This window comes from Labeo rohita, chromosome 6, assembly GCF_022985175.1.
Source record: "Labeo rohita strain BAU-BD-2019 chromosome 6, IGBB_LRoh.1.0, whole genome shotgun sequence".
NCBI lineage: Eukaryota > Metazoa > Chordata > Actinopteri > Cypriniformes > Cyprinidae > Labeo > Labeo rohita.
The window spans coordinates 24,422,146-24,443,251 of NC_066874.1; the positions used below are offsets into that span (position 1 = coordinate 24,422,146).

Genomic DNA, 21,106 nt, shown 5'->3' on the forward strand with positions numbered 1-21,106 from the left:
GAGTATTTTGGAGTGTGATACTGCATTTGAAATGAATTAAAGTTCTTCTGATTATTGCATAATTAAAAGCAGCTCATGTAGTCATAAAATTAGGTTATAAGAACTTCATGAGCTCATTTTATGGCTAAACGGACTGTTTGTTTGCATACACAAGACTATTTAAGTGAGCTAACATAAAACTAATATATAGAAATGTTACCAAAACCTACCCACTACCAATACATAAATGTTTTTGGTTACTTGTATAGGTCATCCTAGTAGGTTCTGTGTGCAGAGACCACCAGTTAGCACCAACTGTCATTCTACAGACAACAGAAACAACACATATATGCACCTGACACAGCAGAAAACAACCCTAAAAACACAAAGCACTGCATCTGTCACGAGAGGCTGAAAACACACAGGACTCCAGTTTCACATACCTTGCTTCTGCTTTTTGTTTCATACTCCCAAGATGTCTAACTGCTATACGTTGGTAAAAATGCTAAAATATCAATTACCAGTCAAATTTAGAGTGCTAAGACCAATAGAAGTACTAAAATGTTTTAAGACATGTACTGTGGTAATTCCATCATAATAGTATCACAGCATGTTCATCATCCGATACCATTCTTGTAAATTACTGTGGTAAGTTCTTTTGTCTAAAAGCCCGTTTACGCCAAGGATGATAACTAAAAAGCGGTAACTATAAAGTTTTAATATTAGAGGTATGAGGAAAGGGAAATTAACACCACAGCCAATCCATAACTATATGGACACAGAATAAACTATTCTTTTTCACAGCTGAACGATTTAAACATTGACAGCTTTTTTTTTCGTAAGAGTGGGCCATTTGTAAATTTTATGGGTCTGGCTTCCTTATAATAAACCGGAAGTCTCACCCGTAGGCTTACTTGCGCGTTGAAGCAAAAGGTGAATAATAAACAGGATTTTATCGTCCCTTAAAGAGTGAATGCTGAAAGAGTAATCATTATAATTACTGTGCATTTTCATACTAAAAAACTACATTAAAGCCCATTCACACCAAGAACAACAGTTATAAATATACAGTTTTAATAATAGTTCTAATTGTATGAGGATAGAGAATCATAACTTTATAGATAACAACATAGAGGAACAATATCATTCGAATCTCTTTCAGAACAATCTTTTTCCAGCTTATGAACAATAAAAACACTGATGGCCAGTCAGAAACCATCGCATTTAAAGTGGCGGTGTTTGTGTGTTGATGTAGATGCAGATATATATATCTACCTATCTAGTCATTAGACTTCACTTTTGTTTATCATTAGCCACTAACTAGAAACCAAGCAAATATTACTTTCTGCTCTGAAGGAAACCATAATAGCAGACCAGAGAGCTATGGCTTGTTAATAAAAGCCATCAGGATGACAAAAACATTACGCTCATCAAATCTGAATCATCACAAAAACCAGAGAGTGTTTTTAATTGTCATTGAGCTGTAGCATTTCCATGTGTGGACACATTGGTAATGCACTCATAAAAGGGAATGTAACCACTGAGGCCATCTGAGCATGAAGGATATTATGAGAAAATGCAAGATCATTTTCTCTTTCCATAAAAATAATTGCTGATATATGCATTGAAGTAGCTCTAAAATCGAACAGCCTTTACATCAAGCTACATGCACGAGAGGTTCAGTTAGGGCAGCTGGGAAAACATGGATGAACAGCACAATGTGACCATGCAAAGAATGCAAAGCTCCCACCCGAGAATGGGCCGTAAAATGCATCCAATAAAGCAGTTATTGGAAAAACACCTTGAGAAACGCACAAAGCTCAAAATCATTCAAAGCTTAAGAGAAAACAGCTCTAAAATGCAATGAAACCAATTTTCTTGTGGCACACATTCAGCCTGACTGAAGATTTTCATGCAGTCATATTTTTATGATTAGGTAAATAATAATATAGTCCCTGGGAAGGAAAAGCATTAAGGGCCTTGGATAGCTTTTCAAAACTCAATCACCAAGGGACTGGGAGGATCTGCATAGCCTCAGTGTTGGACCATTACATTGGTTAAAGGGAGTTCACTATCCTGGCTTTTGAGAACATAATGTGACACAGGTTTGAGGTGAATGGATGAACAAAAGATGATAGCAGAAACCTTGAGTTTCAGTCTGAAACTTTTAAAGGATTTGAATGGAAAGCCTATCCTCCGGCATACACCTAAGTTCTGTGGGTGTTTCTGCATCTCTGCTAACCATCAACTCTCTTCAGTGGGAGATTAGACACAAAAGACCCATATCAACAAAAATGCACCATGGTTTATGGCATTACAACACAATAGTGAGCATTATGAGTGAATAATTAAATAAGCTACTATGCATCATATTGCAACTGCTGACAGAATTAACCAAAATAATCCAGAGACACGTTACAGTATCATACATTTTTTATTATAACAACGACTTTCAAATTAACAATGATTTTCAAATGTCTACCATGTATGAATACATTTATCTACGTACTGCACTGATTTGTTTTATTTTATTTTTAATTAAAATGGGCCAGTTTTAGGAACATCTGTATAAATTTCCATAAACGTGACAGAGAATAACATTGTGGGTTTCTTAGCCATCATCGCTTAAGCTACACCACTCCCTCAGCATGAGGAAACACGAACCCCTCATTTGATCGTTCAGTTGCTCTTTTTCTTCTGTTCTGTAGTTAGTTGAGCCTTCCTAATTGTTCATTCCTCTCCATCGTCTTCTCCCGGGTCTCCATCCATTAGTAGGGCAGCATACTTACTTGCGGCGCTGAACTGCTGTAGGGACAAAAACAAAGTTTATAACCTCAATGTTTGTGATGAGCAATTCAGAGTGTCTTCCAGTATTTCTCTCTGAATTAGCAGATTCCACAAGTCCTACACAACAGTGGAATGATGGTTTTTGGGATTTAATTTTTCTTGTAATGTAGACTACATCTACTCATTGAGGGCTCAGGACCAGATGAAGTACTCACAGGAGGAGTGGTCTCTTCATATTTCTTTGGTTCTGAGGCTATTCTGGGATCTCGTTCCCGTTTGACCTCCTTCCTGTCAATTTAAATACATGAAAGGGTTAAAGAACAGATAAACAATATTATATCGAGATCACAATTAAATTTATGTTGATAGTGATGATAAGCTTTGGACACTGAGACTTGATATGGATAACAGCCTATCAAATAGCAAAAAAAAAAAAAAAAACACATGAAAACAACCAGCTAGCGCATGTTGCCAAGTTTGCCTGTTCTATGTGTGAATGTCTCTTTGTAAATGAATGGTGCGGTTTCATCTACTACACAAACACAAAAGTGATGCTCACTGTGTTTTAAGCATCTGCATCTAAATATATAAGGACATTTACACATGTACTTCATCTCCAGAGCTGCTCTGAGAGTCAGTCACTTCATGATCTTTCCTGTTTCATTTGACAACAACTACTGTTAAACACAAACCGAAACTCAACCTGCCGTTGTTCAGTTTAACAACTGACAGAAATATATTAATATTGTGTATTAAAATGTACTCCGCAAATTAATAATGATATTTTTTAAAGGATCATTCAACCAAGATATTTTTTTATCCATCTAATTTATATAGTTCTGCTGTACAGCATCTTATTTGACAAATTATTAAAATGCAATGTTAATTGGTATTTTCATTGTATTATATTTTAAAAGATGGATTCAATTGTTAAAGTTTTATTAATTCATTTCATTAGACAAAACATATAATTTGGGGAGTTTAATTGTGAAGTACAAAGTTGGGGGTTTACATTTATTCGCAAGACATTACAAACATGTGGAAAGCATTTTCTTCCCCAGCAATGGCAAATGAATATTGTGATGAATATTAATTTTGTACAACATGGAAAAAAAAAAATTGTGCTAACATTTTGGTCATATAGCCCAACCCCAGTGTTGAGTATTTTTTCTAACAGCATTTTATTCTTACAGCTTCATTTGCAATAAAACGCTAGTTGTATAGACTATTTTTATAGTCTACATTCACTTTCAATATACAGAAGTCTATCATTATTTTTTTTTTAATCTAACTATTAGAGCTATCACGATTCCTCGATTCAATTTGAGTATTCGATTAAAAAAAAAAGTTGCATTTTGTCTGTGCTGAATAACGTGACAAAATACTGGAAGTGGCACATTCCATCAACGAGAGTCCATAAAAAGCATTATTAGATCATTTTTCAAGGTGTGTGATATATTTAACATTTAAAATCATAATAAAGCATAAGGCTATTGTGAATTCACAAACGCTACGATTCAACTAAATTTGCGTGGTTTAATATATGCGCTTTTATTATTTACATGCATGTAGGTTACATGCATATCAGAGCAGCTCCGTTCACAGTAAATACTGCTCCACACAAACTTTTATCATTTACTTCTGTGGAGGATCTCAAACTCCATCTCTGCATATTGCTGTGAGTTTGGGTTTATTATAATGTTCACCTATATGCAACGTCTACCATTTCATCAGATTTGTAAGGTAAATCATTTATAAATGTACACAAACACAGGAGAATACATCAATTTCTTTCTAAACATGCTAACTTGTTAATCGCAATTTCAAAATAAAAGCTTAAACCCTCACTCTGAGTTTACATGTTCTGCTGTCCACATATTCAAAAAAAATTATGGTGGCTATAGCATTTTTGTCATGAAGGCCAAATATTAAAGATTAAGTGGACATTTGAATTAAATGTTTAGTTAATATTAAACAAGGAGTTTGTGCAGTAAAGTGTAGAAAAAAATCATCAGGCCGTTGACGCCCTCTGCAGGCATTTGTTACAATGTGTAATGTACATTAGCTCTATTGTTGATAATACATTATGAATTAACAGTTTTGTTCAATAAAACCATATGATTACTTGCTTTTGATACTCTATTTGAACTAATTTGTATTGCCTCGCTGCTATTATATGTATTTTAAGTCATTTTAAAGGCTATTGTTTGCTTAGGTCTGTTTTTATTACTACAAAAAAAATGTAGAATTCGACAGATTACTTGATTACCAAAATAATCATTAGTGACAACCCTACTAACTATATTTTACAGTTTCAGATAATGCGCTTCAAGCCAGTGTGATGTTAATGGACTTGTGTACATTTATACAAGTACGCTGCCTCACTTGTCTGCAGGTTCTCTCCGTTTGTCTTTGTTTGGGCAGTCAACTCCTCGCCCCCGACCTCCTCCTCCTCCTCCTCTCCCAACTCCTCCTCCTCCTCCTCCTCCTCCTCCTCCTCTTCCCTGAGGCACAGCTTTATCCCTTCGAACGCCATCAACCCGATTTTCATCTAGCAAACAGTACAACAGAGAATTGAGAAAACTCTATACATTCATGCAATTTTTTACACTCTTAAGGTGTTAATGTGGAGACTTTTACCTTTGCCTGATACTCCCTCTTCCACTGACCTAGAGAAACAATGATGGACAGAGACAAAAAGCACACAAGTGTTACTTGTGCTATGTCATTGTGTTTTTTATAAATGTATTTTCATAACTTTTGGAAGAAATCACACCTGTTGGGTTTAAGAGCGCTCATGTTGCTAGGGGCAGCTGAGGGCGGTCCTTCCTTCTCATTAGCACCACCCCCCGTGCTGCGTTTGGCCCAGGCGTTCTCTTTAGGGGGAGGAGCTGGCATTACTTTCAGTGGGAGCCCTCCCTGACTGGGAGAGGGTGATGGACTTGCAGGAGAGAGTGGCTCATCCTCCTGTCCACTGAAGACTTCATTCTCTGAATGTTCACCATCTTGACACCTAGATCCTGAACATCACAGATACACAAGACAAGTATTTAACTAACACTTAGTTAACTACTGGCAGGACCTTTTTCTTTTGTAGCCATATTTGCTTGAAATAAAAGTTTGAAATGGAGATGTATTTCTACCATCACTGTAGACATTTTTAAACCATGGTGTTTTTTATATATTAATATTTTGAACTAGCTTTTATTTTATTATTTTATTTTATATAGACAATAATATTGCAATATGAAGTCCATGATACAATATTTATTGCGATATTTAAAAAAACAAAACAATGAATTAGAAAAAAAATGAACATTCTGTACATTTTAAAGTTAAAGTATTCTATCTAATGCACTTTGAGAGCTCAGAATTAACAGATCCAATCCATGTTCTTAACTAAGAAACTTAGCGCAGCTAAGCCAAAAAAAAAAACAGACTAGATAAAGCCACAATTACTATGCAAAGTGGATTAAACCATATTCTGCTTTCGTTTTAGTTCATTTGACAGATACGGTGTCAAAGCATAATGGCTCAAAACACAACTTTATAGACCTTTTATGTTACAATAAGAAGTTTAAACATATTTTAAAAACTACACTTTTTTTGCCCGGAAGACCTATCATTTCATATCATCATGTGACCACGATAATATTGAGACGGTTTTGCTATTGTTAATATCATTACATCCCTAGTACATTTTCAATTTTCATTTTTATTTTATTTAAAGGTTCATCAATTTCATATGATTTTAATATTTTTCTTTTTCTTTTTAATATCTCTATTTAGCTTTAATTTATATGCATTTTGGTTCAAAAGCAATTTCAGTACTTCAACTTAAACATTTCAGGGAAGCAAGGAAGGACGCATTTCTAATGTTCATTTAAGTTTTTCATCTAATATTTACATCTTATTTTAATTAAAGAAAACATCTTCCTAGTTTTAGTTAATAACACTGCTTTAAACACTACCTGTCATTGATTCAACGCAATTAAAGAAAAAAAAAAAACAGTATAGTTATAGAAAATGTATCATAAGGGCCTCACTTTTAATCATCAGCAATAATATAAAAATATATATAATTAATCAGGATTGTAATATTAGGAATATACATGCTTTAATAACGGTTTATACTTTATAATTTAGCGCCATGTCAGCTATACATGTCAGATTATTTAATTAGTCAGTAATTAAAATAAACAGCACACACTTTATATAACTCAAAAAATGAATCTGAAGAAATGAATCTGGCCTCGGTTCATTAAAAGTCATAAGAATCAGCCAAAAAGTAAAGAGTTAAAATTAGCACAGTCAAACGATTATTTGTGACTAACTGCATCCAAAATAGGTTGTTGTTTACATAATATACATGTGTGTACTGTGTATATTTATTACGTATATATAAATACACACACGCATGTATATATTTAAGAAAATTGATTATATATTAAAAATAGTTTTATATATATATATATATATATATATATATATAAATTATATGAATATAAATATATACATGTAAATATCTTCAAAACATACTGTATGTTTATGTAATTACATATACATAATATACACTTTATACACACATATATTATGTAATCAAAAACTTGTATTTTGGATGCGATCAATCATGATTAATTGTTTGACAACACTAAACATGCATAAACGTATTACCTTTAGGTTGTGAGGATTCACTTCCTGTGCGTCTACGCTCTTTAGATGGCTCCTCATTCCTCCAACTAGACTCTCTGAAGAAAAGAAAAAAAAACAAAACAAAGAACTTCAACCACAAATTCTCTAAATACTCTTTCATCACAATTTCATTTACATTTTCAGAGACTCCAGATGTTCCAGAGCTGTATTTTATTTCAAGATCACTACGGCATTCACTTTTGGCCTATTTTCACACTACAGACCACCTTTCCCCAAGTAGACCTGAGTGTGGTTCACTTGTGAGCACCCACGTTTGGAAAAGCCTTTTTACATCAGCCCATCAATTCACCCATTCTCACCGGTCTCGTGGTCGTCTCTCAGAGGGCCTGTTCTTATCCTCCTCCAACTGTTTCTGCAGTCGTTCTTGTTCTTTCTTCAGCCTCTCCTCCACCTCTCTCTCCTTGGCGGCCGTGTCCACAGGTTTGGCTGCCCCAAATATAGAGGAAGTCCTGCTGGAATTAGCCGTGTTGCTCTGGGGTGACAAACTTCCACTCTGTTCCTCCTCTTTTGGGATGCTCCGTGGCTTCAGGTTTAACTTGGGCCTCTGTGGAGGGCCTATAACAAAAAATCTCATACGATTAGAACAACGTTCTTGATATCAAACTTGAATCTTTAAAGCTGAAGTGTGTCATTTCTGCATTATCGTTGTGTCTCGTGTACCCCTCTCATCTCGTCCATCATCCCTCCTGTCTAAACGCTCTTCTCGATCTCCATAGCGATCTCCATCTCGCCGGTCATCATAGTCTCGTCTGAAGCCACTGCTGAATCCTCGCCGTCCTCCACCACGTGAGTCAAAACCTAAGACAATCACAGCCATTGCATTACTTAAAAAGCAAACTGCAATCAATAACATAAAAACTCTAAGAGAAATTAACTTGCACTAACATTTACATTAATTTTGGGTATCATATGAGACAAGCAATGTTTTGTGTGAAACCAATGGACGAAACACTACAAACCTCCACGATCATAGTCTCTGCTACCTCTGTCATCGTAGCGATCTCTGCCACTGAATCGATCTCGACCACTGTCATAACGATCATCACGTCTTGGAGCATCTCTGAATCGGTCCGATTCATAGCGGTCACGTGACCCTGCAGAAGATACCACAACGAGTTACACAAAATACAAACAACAGTATGTTAACACAGTCAAATCTAGGGCTATCACGATTCCTCAATTCAATTTGAGGAATAAAACCCATTTATAAATCATAAAGCATGCTATTGTAAATTCACATCAGACTCAAATACCTGAACTTCCAAACTCCAGCTCTGAATATTCCAAGTTTGGGTTTATTATAACACTCATTTGGGAACGCAATGTACGCAAATTCAGATTTGTAAGGTAAATCATTTATAAACCCATGCAAACACAGGAGAATACATTAGTATCTCTCTCAATATGCTAACTGTTCATTGCGATTTCAAAATAAAAGCTCAAATCCTCACTCTAAGCTTACACATTTTGATGTCCACATATTCAAGAAATTACAGTGGCTTTAGCATTTCTGTCATTAAAAAAATGCCAAATATTAAAGATGAAGTAGACATTTGAATTAAATGTTGTTTAGTCAATATTAAACAAGGATTAGATTATGCAGTAAAGTGTAAAAACAATTGCCAAAAAAACAGGCCATTGGCATCCTCTGCAGTCATTTGTTATAATGCGAAATGTACATTAGCTCTATTGTTTAGAACACGATGTATTTTAACAGTTTTGTTTAATAAAACCATATGATTACTTACTTTTGATACTTTATTTGAACTAATTATTGCATCATTGCTATAATACATGTATTTTAAGTAATTTTTGAAGGCTATTGTTCGCTTAAGTTTATTACCACAAAAAATTTACTTTATCAATTACTTGATTATTCAGCTGATTACTCTAGTACCAAGATAATAGTTTGTGACAACCCTAGTCAAATCAGATTTAAAAAAGGAATCTAATTAACCTTGACTGCCAAAAACAGCTTCATAAAGTTTCTCAGAATTAGGGATGCATGCATTTGGTGGGAAAAATAAATAAATAAATAAATAAAATTGGCACTGCGATTTAAAATTCCAATTTTGTACAGCTGCACAATCTGGCCAAAAATGTTATTGTATAAATATGATTTCTAATGATAATAATTTAATGTGAAATAATTTATATTTCATTTATTCAAATAAATATGTCTGCTTGAAAGAATGAAGGACGCTGTATGCAAGTTGTAAAAAGAAAGCATACATAATCACTGGTCTTTCCTTGATAAAAAAAAACAAAAAACTAATCTTATGATATTTAGTTAACTTAAACTAGACTAAAACTAGACTTAAGACTAGAACTAAAAAAAATTAACACTGGTTTAAGCATGATATATAGTTAGCATCGGTTTAACTTACTGTCCCCGTATCCGTCATCTCTACGTGGTCCGTCATCCTGGTCCCCGCTCGGCCGTGCTCTCCAATCAGAATCTGTCTTATCAGGGCCACTGTCCATCATACGACTACGATCTCTATCCCTGTCTCGTCCCATCATTGACCCACTATCCCTTTCTGGAGGAAGAAAGAAAATATCAATTATAAAAAAAGAAAAAAGAAAAATGCAAATGCAAAGACAATGCAAATGAGTTAATATATCATCAGTTCACCTTTGTCATTGGATTGATCTGCGATATCCACTCGGATCCGTCTGTTCCCAAGATTCTACACAAATTTAATGCAATGTTAACTCATATAAAAAACAAAGGCAATGCACTAAGGTCAGTATTAGTATTTACTGATGACCCACCTCCTCATTTAGACTGAGAGCACGCAAGAGTGATTCAATATCATCAAATTCCGCATAGCCAAAACCCTTAAGCCTCTCTGGGTTATTAGGCTCCCGTGGCAAACGCACTGCACTGATCTGAGAATACAGACAAAACACATCCAGTTACACTCAACCTGCATTTGTCAAGCAGTGAAGAGTAATATTCCCTCCTAGGAAAGACTCAAAATATAAGTGTATTATTTAAACACTGACCGCTAGGCCCCTGAAGAAGTCTTTGATGGATTCCTCGCTGACATCGTAGGGAAGGTTACCGAGGAAAGCAGTGTAGGGTGGGCTGCGTGGCAGCCGAGAGCGGTCAACGTTTGGTTCCCGTGCTGCACGAGGCGCAGTCGGCAGAATGGAGCGATCGATGGGCGGAGCTCGATACGTATCCTCCACAGTATGCCAGGAAGTTGAGACTAAAGAGGAGGAGAACAGAACTTGACCACCACAGAATGTAATTTCATTGCATGAATCCCAAAATGCATTGGAACTTACATTGCACCAACCCTAGCATTTTACCTTCTTAAAAGAGAAGTTCTCTTCCAGAACAAAAACTTACAGATAATGTACTCACCCAATTTTCATCCGAGAGGTTCATGTCTTTCTTTCTTAATAAAGAATTATAAAGGAGTCCTAAAGGAATTATTGTTTTTGTGGAAAACATTTCAGGATTTCTCTCCATATAGTGGACTTCTATGGTGCCCCTGAGTTTGAACTTCCAAAATGTAGTTTAAATGCAGCTTCAAAGGGCTCTAACCAATTCACATGATGAAGAAGAGTCATATCGAGCAAAGCAATCGGTTATGTTCTAAAAAAATTGACAACCTGTATACTATTTAACCTCAAATGCTTGTCTTGTCTAGCTCTGCGTGTACGCCGTGTATTCCGGTTCAATACAGTGTCGAAAAACTCCCATCTTATTTTCACCTCCAACTTCAAAATTGTCCTACATTGCAACAGAAGTACCGACCCAGCAATGTAGGGCGATTTTGAAGTTGGAGAAGAAAATGAGGTTTGTATGAGAGTTCTTCGACCTACCCTAACTGTCATAAACTGGAATACACAGAGTTCATGCAGAGCTAGACAAGATGAGCATTTGAGGTTAAAAAGTACATAAATTTTTATTTTTTTTTAAAAAATAACCAATCGTTTCGCTTGATAAAACCCTTCTTCCTCAGCTGGGATTGCTTAAAGCCCTTTGAAGCTGCATTTAAACTGCATTTTTGAAATTCAAACTCGGGGGGCACCATAGAAGTCCATTATATGAAGAAAAGATCTTGAAATATCTATACGACTGAAGAAGGTAAGATGAACATCATGGATGACAAGGGGCTAAGAAAATTACCTGTAAATGTTTGTTCTGGAAGTGAACATCTCCTTTAAGGCTGGGATACACTTGACTTTTGACAATATTCTTGCAACGATTTAACAGTCTGGACGCGTCAGAAAATTTCACAGAAAATTGCATTGTCTATGACTGCCACAAACAATTTTTAGCTTCATATTAGGGCTGCAGAATTAATTGAGACAAAGACCAGGGTCATTTTACAGTCGTAATGTAAAAATACTAACAAATTTTACACACTTTATTTGTTTTAGAGTGAAATATTCTAAGTATTACTATCTTTTTTATAATAATAATTTTATATTATTATTTTATAACCACAATGAGACAGAACCACAAAATTCGGTCCTAACTGTGCAGCCTTACAAAACATGCACAGCAACCTAAACAATCGTTATTACTCATAATTTGAGTTGCAAATGTTTTTTTTTTTCATTCAGAAAAAAAACACATATTCGATTTTTGCCCCCAAATTGTGTATCCCTACTTCAGACTATGATTTCATTTAGTCAGAGGACATCATAGTTTGATATTTTGAGTCGATCTTAGAACACATATTGTTTTCATTTGTCATAAGTCTTTTAGTAACAGGGCTCTTCAGATTTTCAGTCACGTAGTGCATTCCAGCCTTTACTTACCATCTCCATCCAAGTCATCGGTCTCGTCTGCCCAGCTGGTGGTCTTTGCGCTGGGGTAACTGGGGGGTGCGTTGCCACTGCTATCATCCGCAAGGAAGTCATTCAGGGTCAGGGTCTTACCCTTCTTCTTATTCTTCTTAGCTAAAGAAAGAAAAACAGATGCTTTGAGAACGCCAAAACTGAGGTATTTCGTTATTTGATAAATTGAAGTTGACATAATGTTACCAACATTCCAAATATCTTTAACAGAATAAAGAAACTCATAAATGTTTTGAACAACTTGAGAGTAAGTGATGAATTTTTTTTCATTTTTGTTTGAACTATACTTTAAACGGACAAAATGACTGGAGAAGTCCAGCATACCTAATCAGACATCTGTCATTTCACCAGAAGATTGGGTCAGAGTTATGACATTTTGATAAAGTAATGTTTACAATACGATTATTAATATGCATTTGGAAAACAGATGAATTTTAATTTCATGCCACCATTACCATTCAGAACATTTTAGCATTCCCACCCTAGCTGGGCCACATGGTGACACAGATAACAGACAAAGCATGACTATGCAAAAAATAGAGAGGCTTATTATCTCACCATTTGTTTATTCACTACCCTTGTACAGGATTTCCAGGTAAAACCTCTTAACACCCTTCATTAAATTGCATGAAACCCAGAACAGACGTTAATAGCTTTCATGCCAGTGAGCAATGTCACACCTTGTGCAAAAGACACTTTAACAACACTATGCAATGTGGGGAAAAAAGGTGGCATAAGGCACACTCACATTATGTTTGTTTACACTAGACCTTGTATATGCATTAGCTGGACCGGCCTGAAAAAGCTCAGAAGCAAAATTTATTAAACTGCTGGTATCAAATGTTACTATTGATTTGAAATGTCATTCAGATGCAACATTAACAAACAGTTTTAGATAACTCAGACTTTCCTCATTCAAAAAGATAAGAGCTGTACTTGCATACGTTCTGTCCATTTGGCTGGTTGTACAAGCTTTGGAAACACTTGTTAACTTATTTTTTGGTTGCCTAAACACAAGTGTCTTTATAGAACACGTAAATTTTAATACAGAATAATACACGATGTTTTGGTCACGAATGACTCCATTTTATTCAAAAGAAAAAGACACTCGCCACCTACATGCGTAATGACGTAACTGCACTGAATAAAGCCGTAAACAGATCTTTTCGGTGAACACATAAACCCCACCGAGTCACTAAAATGAATTAAAATCAGCAACCCAATCGCTATTCTTTTAAAAAGATGAGAAAGCGTTTATTTCAGTTCTGTCCACGGCTCCACGCACGTGGTGACCTCTCCGGTCCCTCCTCTATACCGCACTGCGCATGCGCGCCAAACACGGGTTATTAGCACCATCCAGAACTTCAGGCACTTCATTTACCACAATATAAAAACTAAATGTACATTAACATTATAAACTACCACGTACATTAAAACACCCGTATATCCGTTTGCGAAATCCCGTCCCGTCCTTAAACTCCAGAGGAAAACAAGACCGACGAAGCACATGATTTGGCCGCTAGCAAACTGGCTAATTCATTTGAGCATACGGCTTCCCCAATACGACTAATCCTTCATGCTTTCAGTGTTTTTCCACTGTATTTAGCAGTGCGGTTTTTGAAAAACGCACACAGTAGATGCCATAACCATTACGTTTGAACACAAGAGTGTTGTACAAACTTGTTTAGATCTGTTTCGCAAAGAAGCCTGCAAATGAAGGCAGAGCGAGAGAGCGCATTATTCTCACCTGACGCCGCCATGTTGGAGAGTGTTCTGGTGAAAGAGTCCCGGATGAAAGCGTCAGGGATTTGTCACGGGGGCATGCAGACATCACACCCTCACTTAGAAAACATGTTTTTAGAAGTTGCACTTTGTGAGGATGTGAAAGCTGGTAGTAATCATGTCTGGAAACAGAAAACAACCAAAGTGTTACACAGAAAACGTAGAGATAATGGCGTAAGTATTTCATACAGGCTTACTTAACTTACTTTTCTGTTTATGTTAGTAATGTTATTATAATCCTGCTGTAAAAACAATAAAAACCACCACAGAAATTCTTATGGTTTCTACTACAAATACTATTACAAACCATCAACTTTTAACCATTAAAACCATTTTAAAAAATGGGTTTCTTGGGACATATTCCATTAGGATTACTAGTTTGAACAAGCCACCAATAGAAGGTGACCAACAGTGTTGGGAAGGTTATTTTGGAAATGTAATAGGTTACAGATTACTTGATTTAAAATGTAATAAGTAGTATAACTTTTCAATTACTAGATTAAAGTAATGTAACTTACTACTTTTAATTACTTTTTGATTACTTTTCTAAATTTCTAATTTTTTCAACTGTTAATCATTTTGAAACATTTAAACCAGGCAGAGTTAACCTTACAGTAGCACTCAACAATGATTACTGTCAGAGTTTCAAAATCCTTCATCACTTGAATTAAGATTATAATAAGTAAGGGATAATACACATCTTTATTTTGCAATAACAATTGTCTGAATGTACATTATCTCATTTATTACACAGCTGATTGATAGATTATTAGATGTTTCGTGTCAAAATTACAGCTGAAATATTTGAACACAAAGCTTCCATGAAGAAATCAGTTGCTAGCAAATGGCAAGTTCAAACTAGACATTTTAGTGATACAGTGCAGTCATACCAGTTTTCTTACACAACATTTCACCACATAAATAATGAAGTAGTAGTACTAGTTTGTTAGTTATCTTATAATCCATTACAATGTACGAAAAAAAAAATCGCAGCAGCTGCGTTTGTATGCAACAATAGGGAAAGTCCACGATACCAGGATGACAGAATTAAGAAATTGTACACATAATATTGAATTAAGCTTTAATATTTTATTAGCTAACAAAACGCAAAGCTTCCGCCAAGAAAAATTATCAAGCATATAGCACTGACTTTTTTTTTTTAAACTTATATTTTTGGGCTTTTTATGCCTTTTATTGCGATAGGACAGTAGAGAGATGACAGGAAAGAGCTGGGAGGAGAGAGGGGAGTGGGATCGGCAAAGGATCCCGAGACGGGAATCGAACTCGGGTCACCATGAGCGCAGTTGTGCTATATGTCATAACAAGACCATAATATAAATAACATCATAACAAGAAATAGCTATGATACTGGGTTTGAAATCAAATGTTTGCATAGTTATGAAAAAACACTAGCATCTAACAATGCCTTGGAAAAAACAATCTTAAAAAATAAAGTTTATGCATAAACCCAAATAGGAAATAAAACAGTTATCGAATAAGCGTGTCCTGTTCTGTGTCCTAAACTCCTGAAACATTGGTGTCTCATTTTAGAGCAGTCAATACAATTTATAAAAGAAGTCAATTAAGTCAAGTGGGGGTGGGTGTGTGAAAAAATTCAGATGTAATCCCCTTTGTAATCAACCCATTTTTCAAAAGTAACTGTAATTTAATTACATATTTTTTCTCAATAACTGTAACTGATTACAATTACATTTATTTTGTAATTAAATTACGTAATTCCGTTACATGTAACTAGTTACTCCCCAACACTGGTGACCAATTACCAGTAGAAACCAACAGGGTCCATTACAGTTTCCATTAAAACCAATACAAGTCCCATTATAACCAGAAAAACCATTACAGATTTTGGGATGGTGTTTATTGTTTTGTTTTTTTCAGCAGGGAACAGCTTTTTATTTGACTAGAAATTACTTTATTTATGATTTATGCATGTTTTGCGTAATATAAGATATACAAGCGAGAGGTATGTTGACAAATTTTGTCATTTTGTTGGTTTGTTGTACTGTGTGACAACTTTGTTGTCTCCCTTGAGGTCATTACCAGAAAACTGTTCTACATTTATTCTGCCATACGCTTTTATCCAAAGCAACTTGCATTGCATTTAAAGTATGCATTTTATCCGTTCATGCTTTTCTATGACCTGAGCTGTAGAAACTTTCTCTTTGCATGTCTCTGTATCTCTACTCCAGATCCATTTTTTTTTTTACACAGCGGATACATCTTTGAAAGGCTAGGATGACCTCCTCATAATTGGTGAGGGAAAATATTGGTTGGTTTCTCTGTGTGGAAGCTCAGTGTGGTTCTCTCGGATGGTACTGCAACTTACAGTTCTACGTATCAGTTCTACACATACAGTCTGATAATATATTTTTTTATATATACTCTTTTAGATGAGTTTTGAGCAATCACCACTTTGTTTGCACATCCTTGTTGTAGTGATACAAAAGCATGTGGTTTGTACCATGACACTACAAACACCTTTCATCCACCGCCATTGGTATGATTTATAACAGAAAAGATATTACAAGCCAGATGATGCAAAGTATTTATTTAGTTATTTCAACAATACAGATTACAAACAAGACCCGAATGATATTATCAAGTAATGCTGATATGATATATTCTGCTTGTATGGCTTTGTATGTTCGATGTTCGATGTTCCATATTTATATACAATAAATAAATCATTAGTCTGAAGAGGGAAAAATTAGACTTTCATTACACATATATTTTGACGAAATGAATTTAAAATGAATTCATTCTATACTTTTTTTTTTTTTTTTTAAATCTTGTTTTATAACCTGTACTTGATGCATGAAATTGTCGCACAGAATCCATAAACAAACTGAAGTGCAAGTGTGCCATTCAGAAGGTCGCGCCAACCAAGAGTTATGCACTAAATCCCTGCAGAGACACAAAATAAACAGAGCTGAAGATTCTAGACTAAAAAACAGAATTTCACTCTCTGAATCATGTTCAGTTTGTGTTTCAGAATTATTAACACTTATTTGTGTGTGTATTTGGACTTACTGCATATCCTAATATCCGCACAGCAGTTTATGAAGCAGCGAGGATTGCAGTTGCAGCGGTTGCGGAAGTCAAATTTTTCACCACATCGGCCGACACAAGAGGTTGAGGCTAGAACAAAAAGACGTTATCAAGCATTATCCGGAGAAGTAAGTAATGTAAATGAGATCTGTTGCCTTTGACTTTAATGTATGGACAAATAAAAGTCAGCAGTCACCAAAACTATTTAGGTAACAACATTCTTCAAAACATGTTTTCTTACAGAAAGAGTAAATGCATTCAGGTTTGGATTGACATGAAGGAGTAAGTGAAGACAGAATTGTCATTTTTGGGTGGACTATCCCTTTCAGGATATACGTGTAAGTGTGTAGAGTATGAAAAAGATTTACCGTAATTGGGTACAGCAGTAGTTGCTGGTTTTAAGGTAGTAGAAGTATTTGGGATGGTAGTAGTTGGTGGTTTAGTAGTAGTAGTAGTAGTAGTAGTAGTTGGGGAGGTAGTAGAAGCAGGTGAGACTGTAGAACCAGACTGGCATGTGGTTGTAGGGTTGTAGGTGACAAAACCCGGCAGGTTGCTGCCAACATTGCTGGTGATCCAATTCTGATACTGTGACACACGGGAATAAACACCAGGTGCGTTGGGATCGGCACAGCCATAACCCCAGCTGGTGATACCAGACTGAACCCACACTGAACACTGCTTGCTCACCATTGGACCACCAGAATCACCCTACAGAAAGACAGAGAGGAGAAGTTCTTGTTTTTTGGGACATTTCAGATATGTCTGCCCTGGTGAAAAAAACAGCATATGCTGGTAGGTATGTTTTGATGTTGGGATGCTGGTTAGCTATGTTTTGATACGGGTTTAAGCTGTTTTTTTGCTGGTTTATGCTGGTCCTTGGCTGGTTTATGCTGGTCCTTTGCTGATTTATGCTGATCCTTGAGCATAAACCAGCTAAAGATCAGCTTAAACCAGCATCAAAACATACCTAACCAGCATGTGCTGTTTTTTTTCACCAGTAAACCATGCTTAAAGGAACACTCCACGTTTTTTGAAAATAGGCTCATTGTCCAACTCCCCCTAGGGTTAAACAGTTGAGTTTTACAGTTTTTGAATCCATTCAGCCAATTTCCGGGTCTGGCGGTAGCACTTTTAGCATAGCTTAGCATAGATCATTGAATCCGATTAGACCAGGGGTGTCAAACTCAGTTCCTGGAGGGCCGCAGCCCTGCAGAGTTTTGTTCCAACCTTGCTCCAACACAAATACTATGCAGTTTTCAACTAAGCCTGAAGGACTTGATTAGTTGGATCAGGTGTGTTTAATTAGGGTTGCATCTAAACTCTGCAGGGCTGCGGCCCTCCAGGACTGGAGTTTGACACCCCTGGATTAGACCGTTAGCATCTCGCTCAAAAATTAAATAGGAAAAATATTGATGCTAGCGGTCTAATCAGATTCAATGATCTAAGCTATGCTACCACCAGATCCCGAGATCTGCTGAATGGATTCGAAAATGGTAAAACTCAACTGTTTAACTCTAGGGGAGTTGGAAACTGAGCGTATTTTCAAAAAAAGGGAGTGTTCCTTTAATCTGGTTGGTTGATGTACCTGGCAGGTGTCTTTGCCTCCCTCCATTAAACCAGCACACATCATGTTGGTGGTAATAGATCCAGAGCCCAGAAGAGTATTGCACTGATCATTAGCCACAACTGGAACCATAGTTTCCTGCAGGATCCCGGGAGCAGGCAAACTCACTAAACACCAAAACACACATGTAATTATTAATCAATGAATTTAGGAGTGAATGCATACGTGAATTAATGGGTTTGCATGTGTTTGTACCTCCAGACTGAATATCTCCCCAGCCTGTGATCCAGCTGCTGGTGCCAGCAGGGAAGACGCTGTCCTGGGCCGCCAGACACACAGGTCTAATGTAGTTAGTGAAGGTGACTGGGGCGGACAGCCGGAGCAGAGCGATGTCATTGTTTTTTGTGTTCCTGTCATAGGAGGAGTGGCTGATGATCGTAGTGACATTTCTGCTGACTTCATTGGCATTGATTCCTTGCTGTGTCCTCCTTCCCAAATACACACGCAGACTGGATGCGGTGACACTAAATACATACAGAAAAAGTGAGAAAATGTACATTCTATGAATTAAAACAAAACAGGTATGAATCTTACCCAGGTAAACAGTGAGCGGCAGTGAGCACCCATTCATTGTTGATGAGGGAGCCTCCGCAAAAATGACCTCCGTAGTTGGTGCTATGCAGACTGACTTGCCATGGCCATGAACCCTCAGTGGCATCCATACCACCCACAATACGAGTGTTTAGAGGAGCCTGTCCACAAACTGTGAGAGAAACAGAAATTAGGTCTTGTTCTCCTCCAGAGTTTAAGGACAGGACAGGATTTCGCAAACGGATATACGGGTGTTTTAATGTACGTGGTAGTTTATAATGTTAATGTACATTCTGTAAAAGGTTGTGCAATTCTATAAAACTATGTGATACATATAAGGAAGGAGACAAACTCTTACCGTTCAGCTGAGAACGTGAACCTGTAGTGGAAGAGACAGAGCGGCACACATTAAATAGGAAAGATTTCATGGACATCCAGCTATGTGTGACATCCTCTAACTATATCCCAAGCAAGTAAAAGTCCTTACCTTGAACACATAAGAGCAGGGCCAAACCGACACACGTTAGCTTCCACATCTTTGCAAACTGTCTCTACTCTTGTAGAATGAAAGGAGATGGTGAATTTGGTTCTCCTTGCTCTCTCAACCCCTTTATATATTCACTTCTCCAGCCTCTGTTCGCCATTTGTCTAATCACTTTAATGTTGCACTAATCCATTTTTAATATCATATTCTTCTCCTCGCCCTGTTTTCATAATGCGGACCTGTTAGACATGCATTCTGGAACTAAGTTTACTTCTAACATCTTAAATGCAAGTTTTTATTCCAGACATTTTATTAATCTCTGAAAATTGTGTAAGAAGTTCACATTATATTTGTTATAACAATGTATGCGTTTTGAATTTATGCTGTTTGTGTACTGTACAACAAGGTAAAGATGATATAATTATAATAAATTATGTCACTTTTATAAATATATATTTTCAAAAATAACTCATTTAAAATTATATTTTACACAGCATATTACTGAAATCTGCTAGATAGATGGATGCATACATACACAGAGAAAGAAACAGAAATTCAAATAAATGTTGTGTTGAAAAAAAGATCAGATGATATTTGTTGTTTTTCTTGCTTGCTTTCTGAGATTATTAAACGCCTAAAAAATTATAGACATTGATTGAACTTTATAATTTATTTTAAAAAATTAAATTGAAATTCCTAGAGCACTACAGTTGCAACTGATTCACCTATTTATTCCCATGCCCTCTGTACCACTTTACAATGACATTGTAAAATTTCTGATTGCCACATGCTGCATTTAGATCATAATTATCATCTCAGATTAGCAAATACTGTCATTTTTGTATTTGTGTGTTTCGAAAACACCTTTTTTGCACCTGTTTGTCACAAATCCAGATAAACATGGAGATTAGCTTAATTGCTGTGTGGTGACGTGTATCACCTCTAAATAATCAGATCTCATTCTCTCACATATTGTTCTGCATTTATCAGGTATATTTTGGATCATTTAATTATGAAAGAATTACTATATATATATATATATATATAAGAGTTCAGATGCAAAACCAGCTAAAAGCCATCTTGGTCAAAAATGACATAATGATACTGAGTAAATGCTCTCGAAACATATTATATGTCCATCAAATACTTTTACTTCAAACTCGCTAAATTCCAGCCTCAGCCCAATCAGAAGTACCAGTACTTACATAGAAACCTATAAGCCAGAAAGAAACGCTCATCTGAAAGAAAAACGTCAGATGGATTTAGCTGGTTTATATATATATATATATATGTCAGCCCTGGTGAAAAAAACAGCA

The 21,106-nt window shown here is 36.1% G+C and overlaps 2 protein-coding genes across 3 annotated transcripts; both read right to left on the reverse strand.

Moving 5' to 3' along the window:
- Positions 1–2,394: 2,394 nt before the first annotated feature.
- eif4bb (eukaryotic translation initiation factor 4Bb) lies at positions 2,395–14,193 on the reverse strand. Of its 2 annotated transcripts, none has more exons than XM_051112069.1 (15): positions 14,048–14,193; positions 12,262–12,402; positions 10,489–10,694; positions 10,255–10,371; positions 10,115–10,169; positions 9,867–10,019; positions 8,439–8,573; positions 8,140–8,277; positions 7,779–8,034; positions 7,441–7,514; positions 5,543–5,786; positions 5,407–5,435; positions 5,152–5,317; positions 2,982–3,054; positions 2,395–2,781 (listed from the first exon to the last, which is right to left on the reverse strand). In XM_051112069.1, exons 1-15 carry the CDS (start codon positions 14,058–14,060, stop codon positions 2,710–2,712), a joined length of 1,872 nt encoding a protein of 623 aa, XP_050968026.1. In that variant the 5' UTR covers positions 14,061–14,193; the 3' UTR covers positions 2,395–2,709. The 2 variants fall into 2 exon arrangements, with proteins under 2 accessions (XP_050968026.1, XP_050968025.1); XM_051112068.1 differs by having other exon boundaries at positions 2,395–2,784; positions 14,048–14,192.
- Positions 14,194–17,667: 3,474 nt separating this feature from the next.
- LOC127166721 (prostasin) lies at positions 17,668–19,305 on the reverse strand (the record flags this gene model as incomplete). The annotated part of the gene is made up of 3 exons (XM_051112218.1): positions 18,971–19,305; positions 18,737–18,882; positions 17,668–17,859 (listed from the first exon to the last, which is right to left on the reverse strand). Coding segments are annotated over exons 1-3 (642 nt in total), but the record flags the coding sequence as incomplete, so codon positions are not given.
- Positions 19,306–21,106: the final 1,801 nt, after the last annotated feature.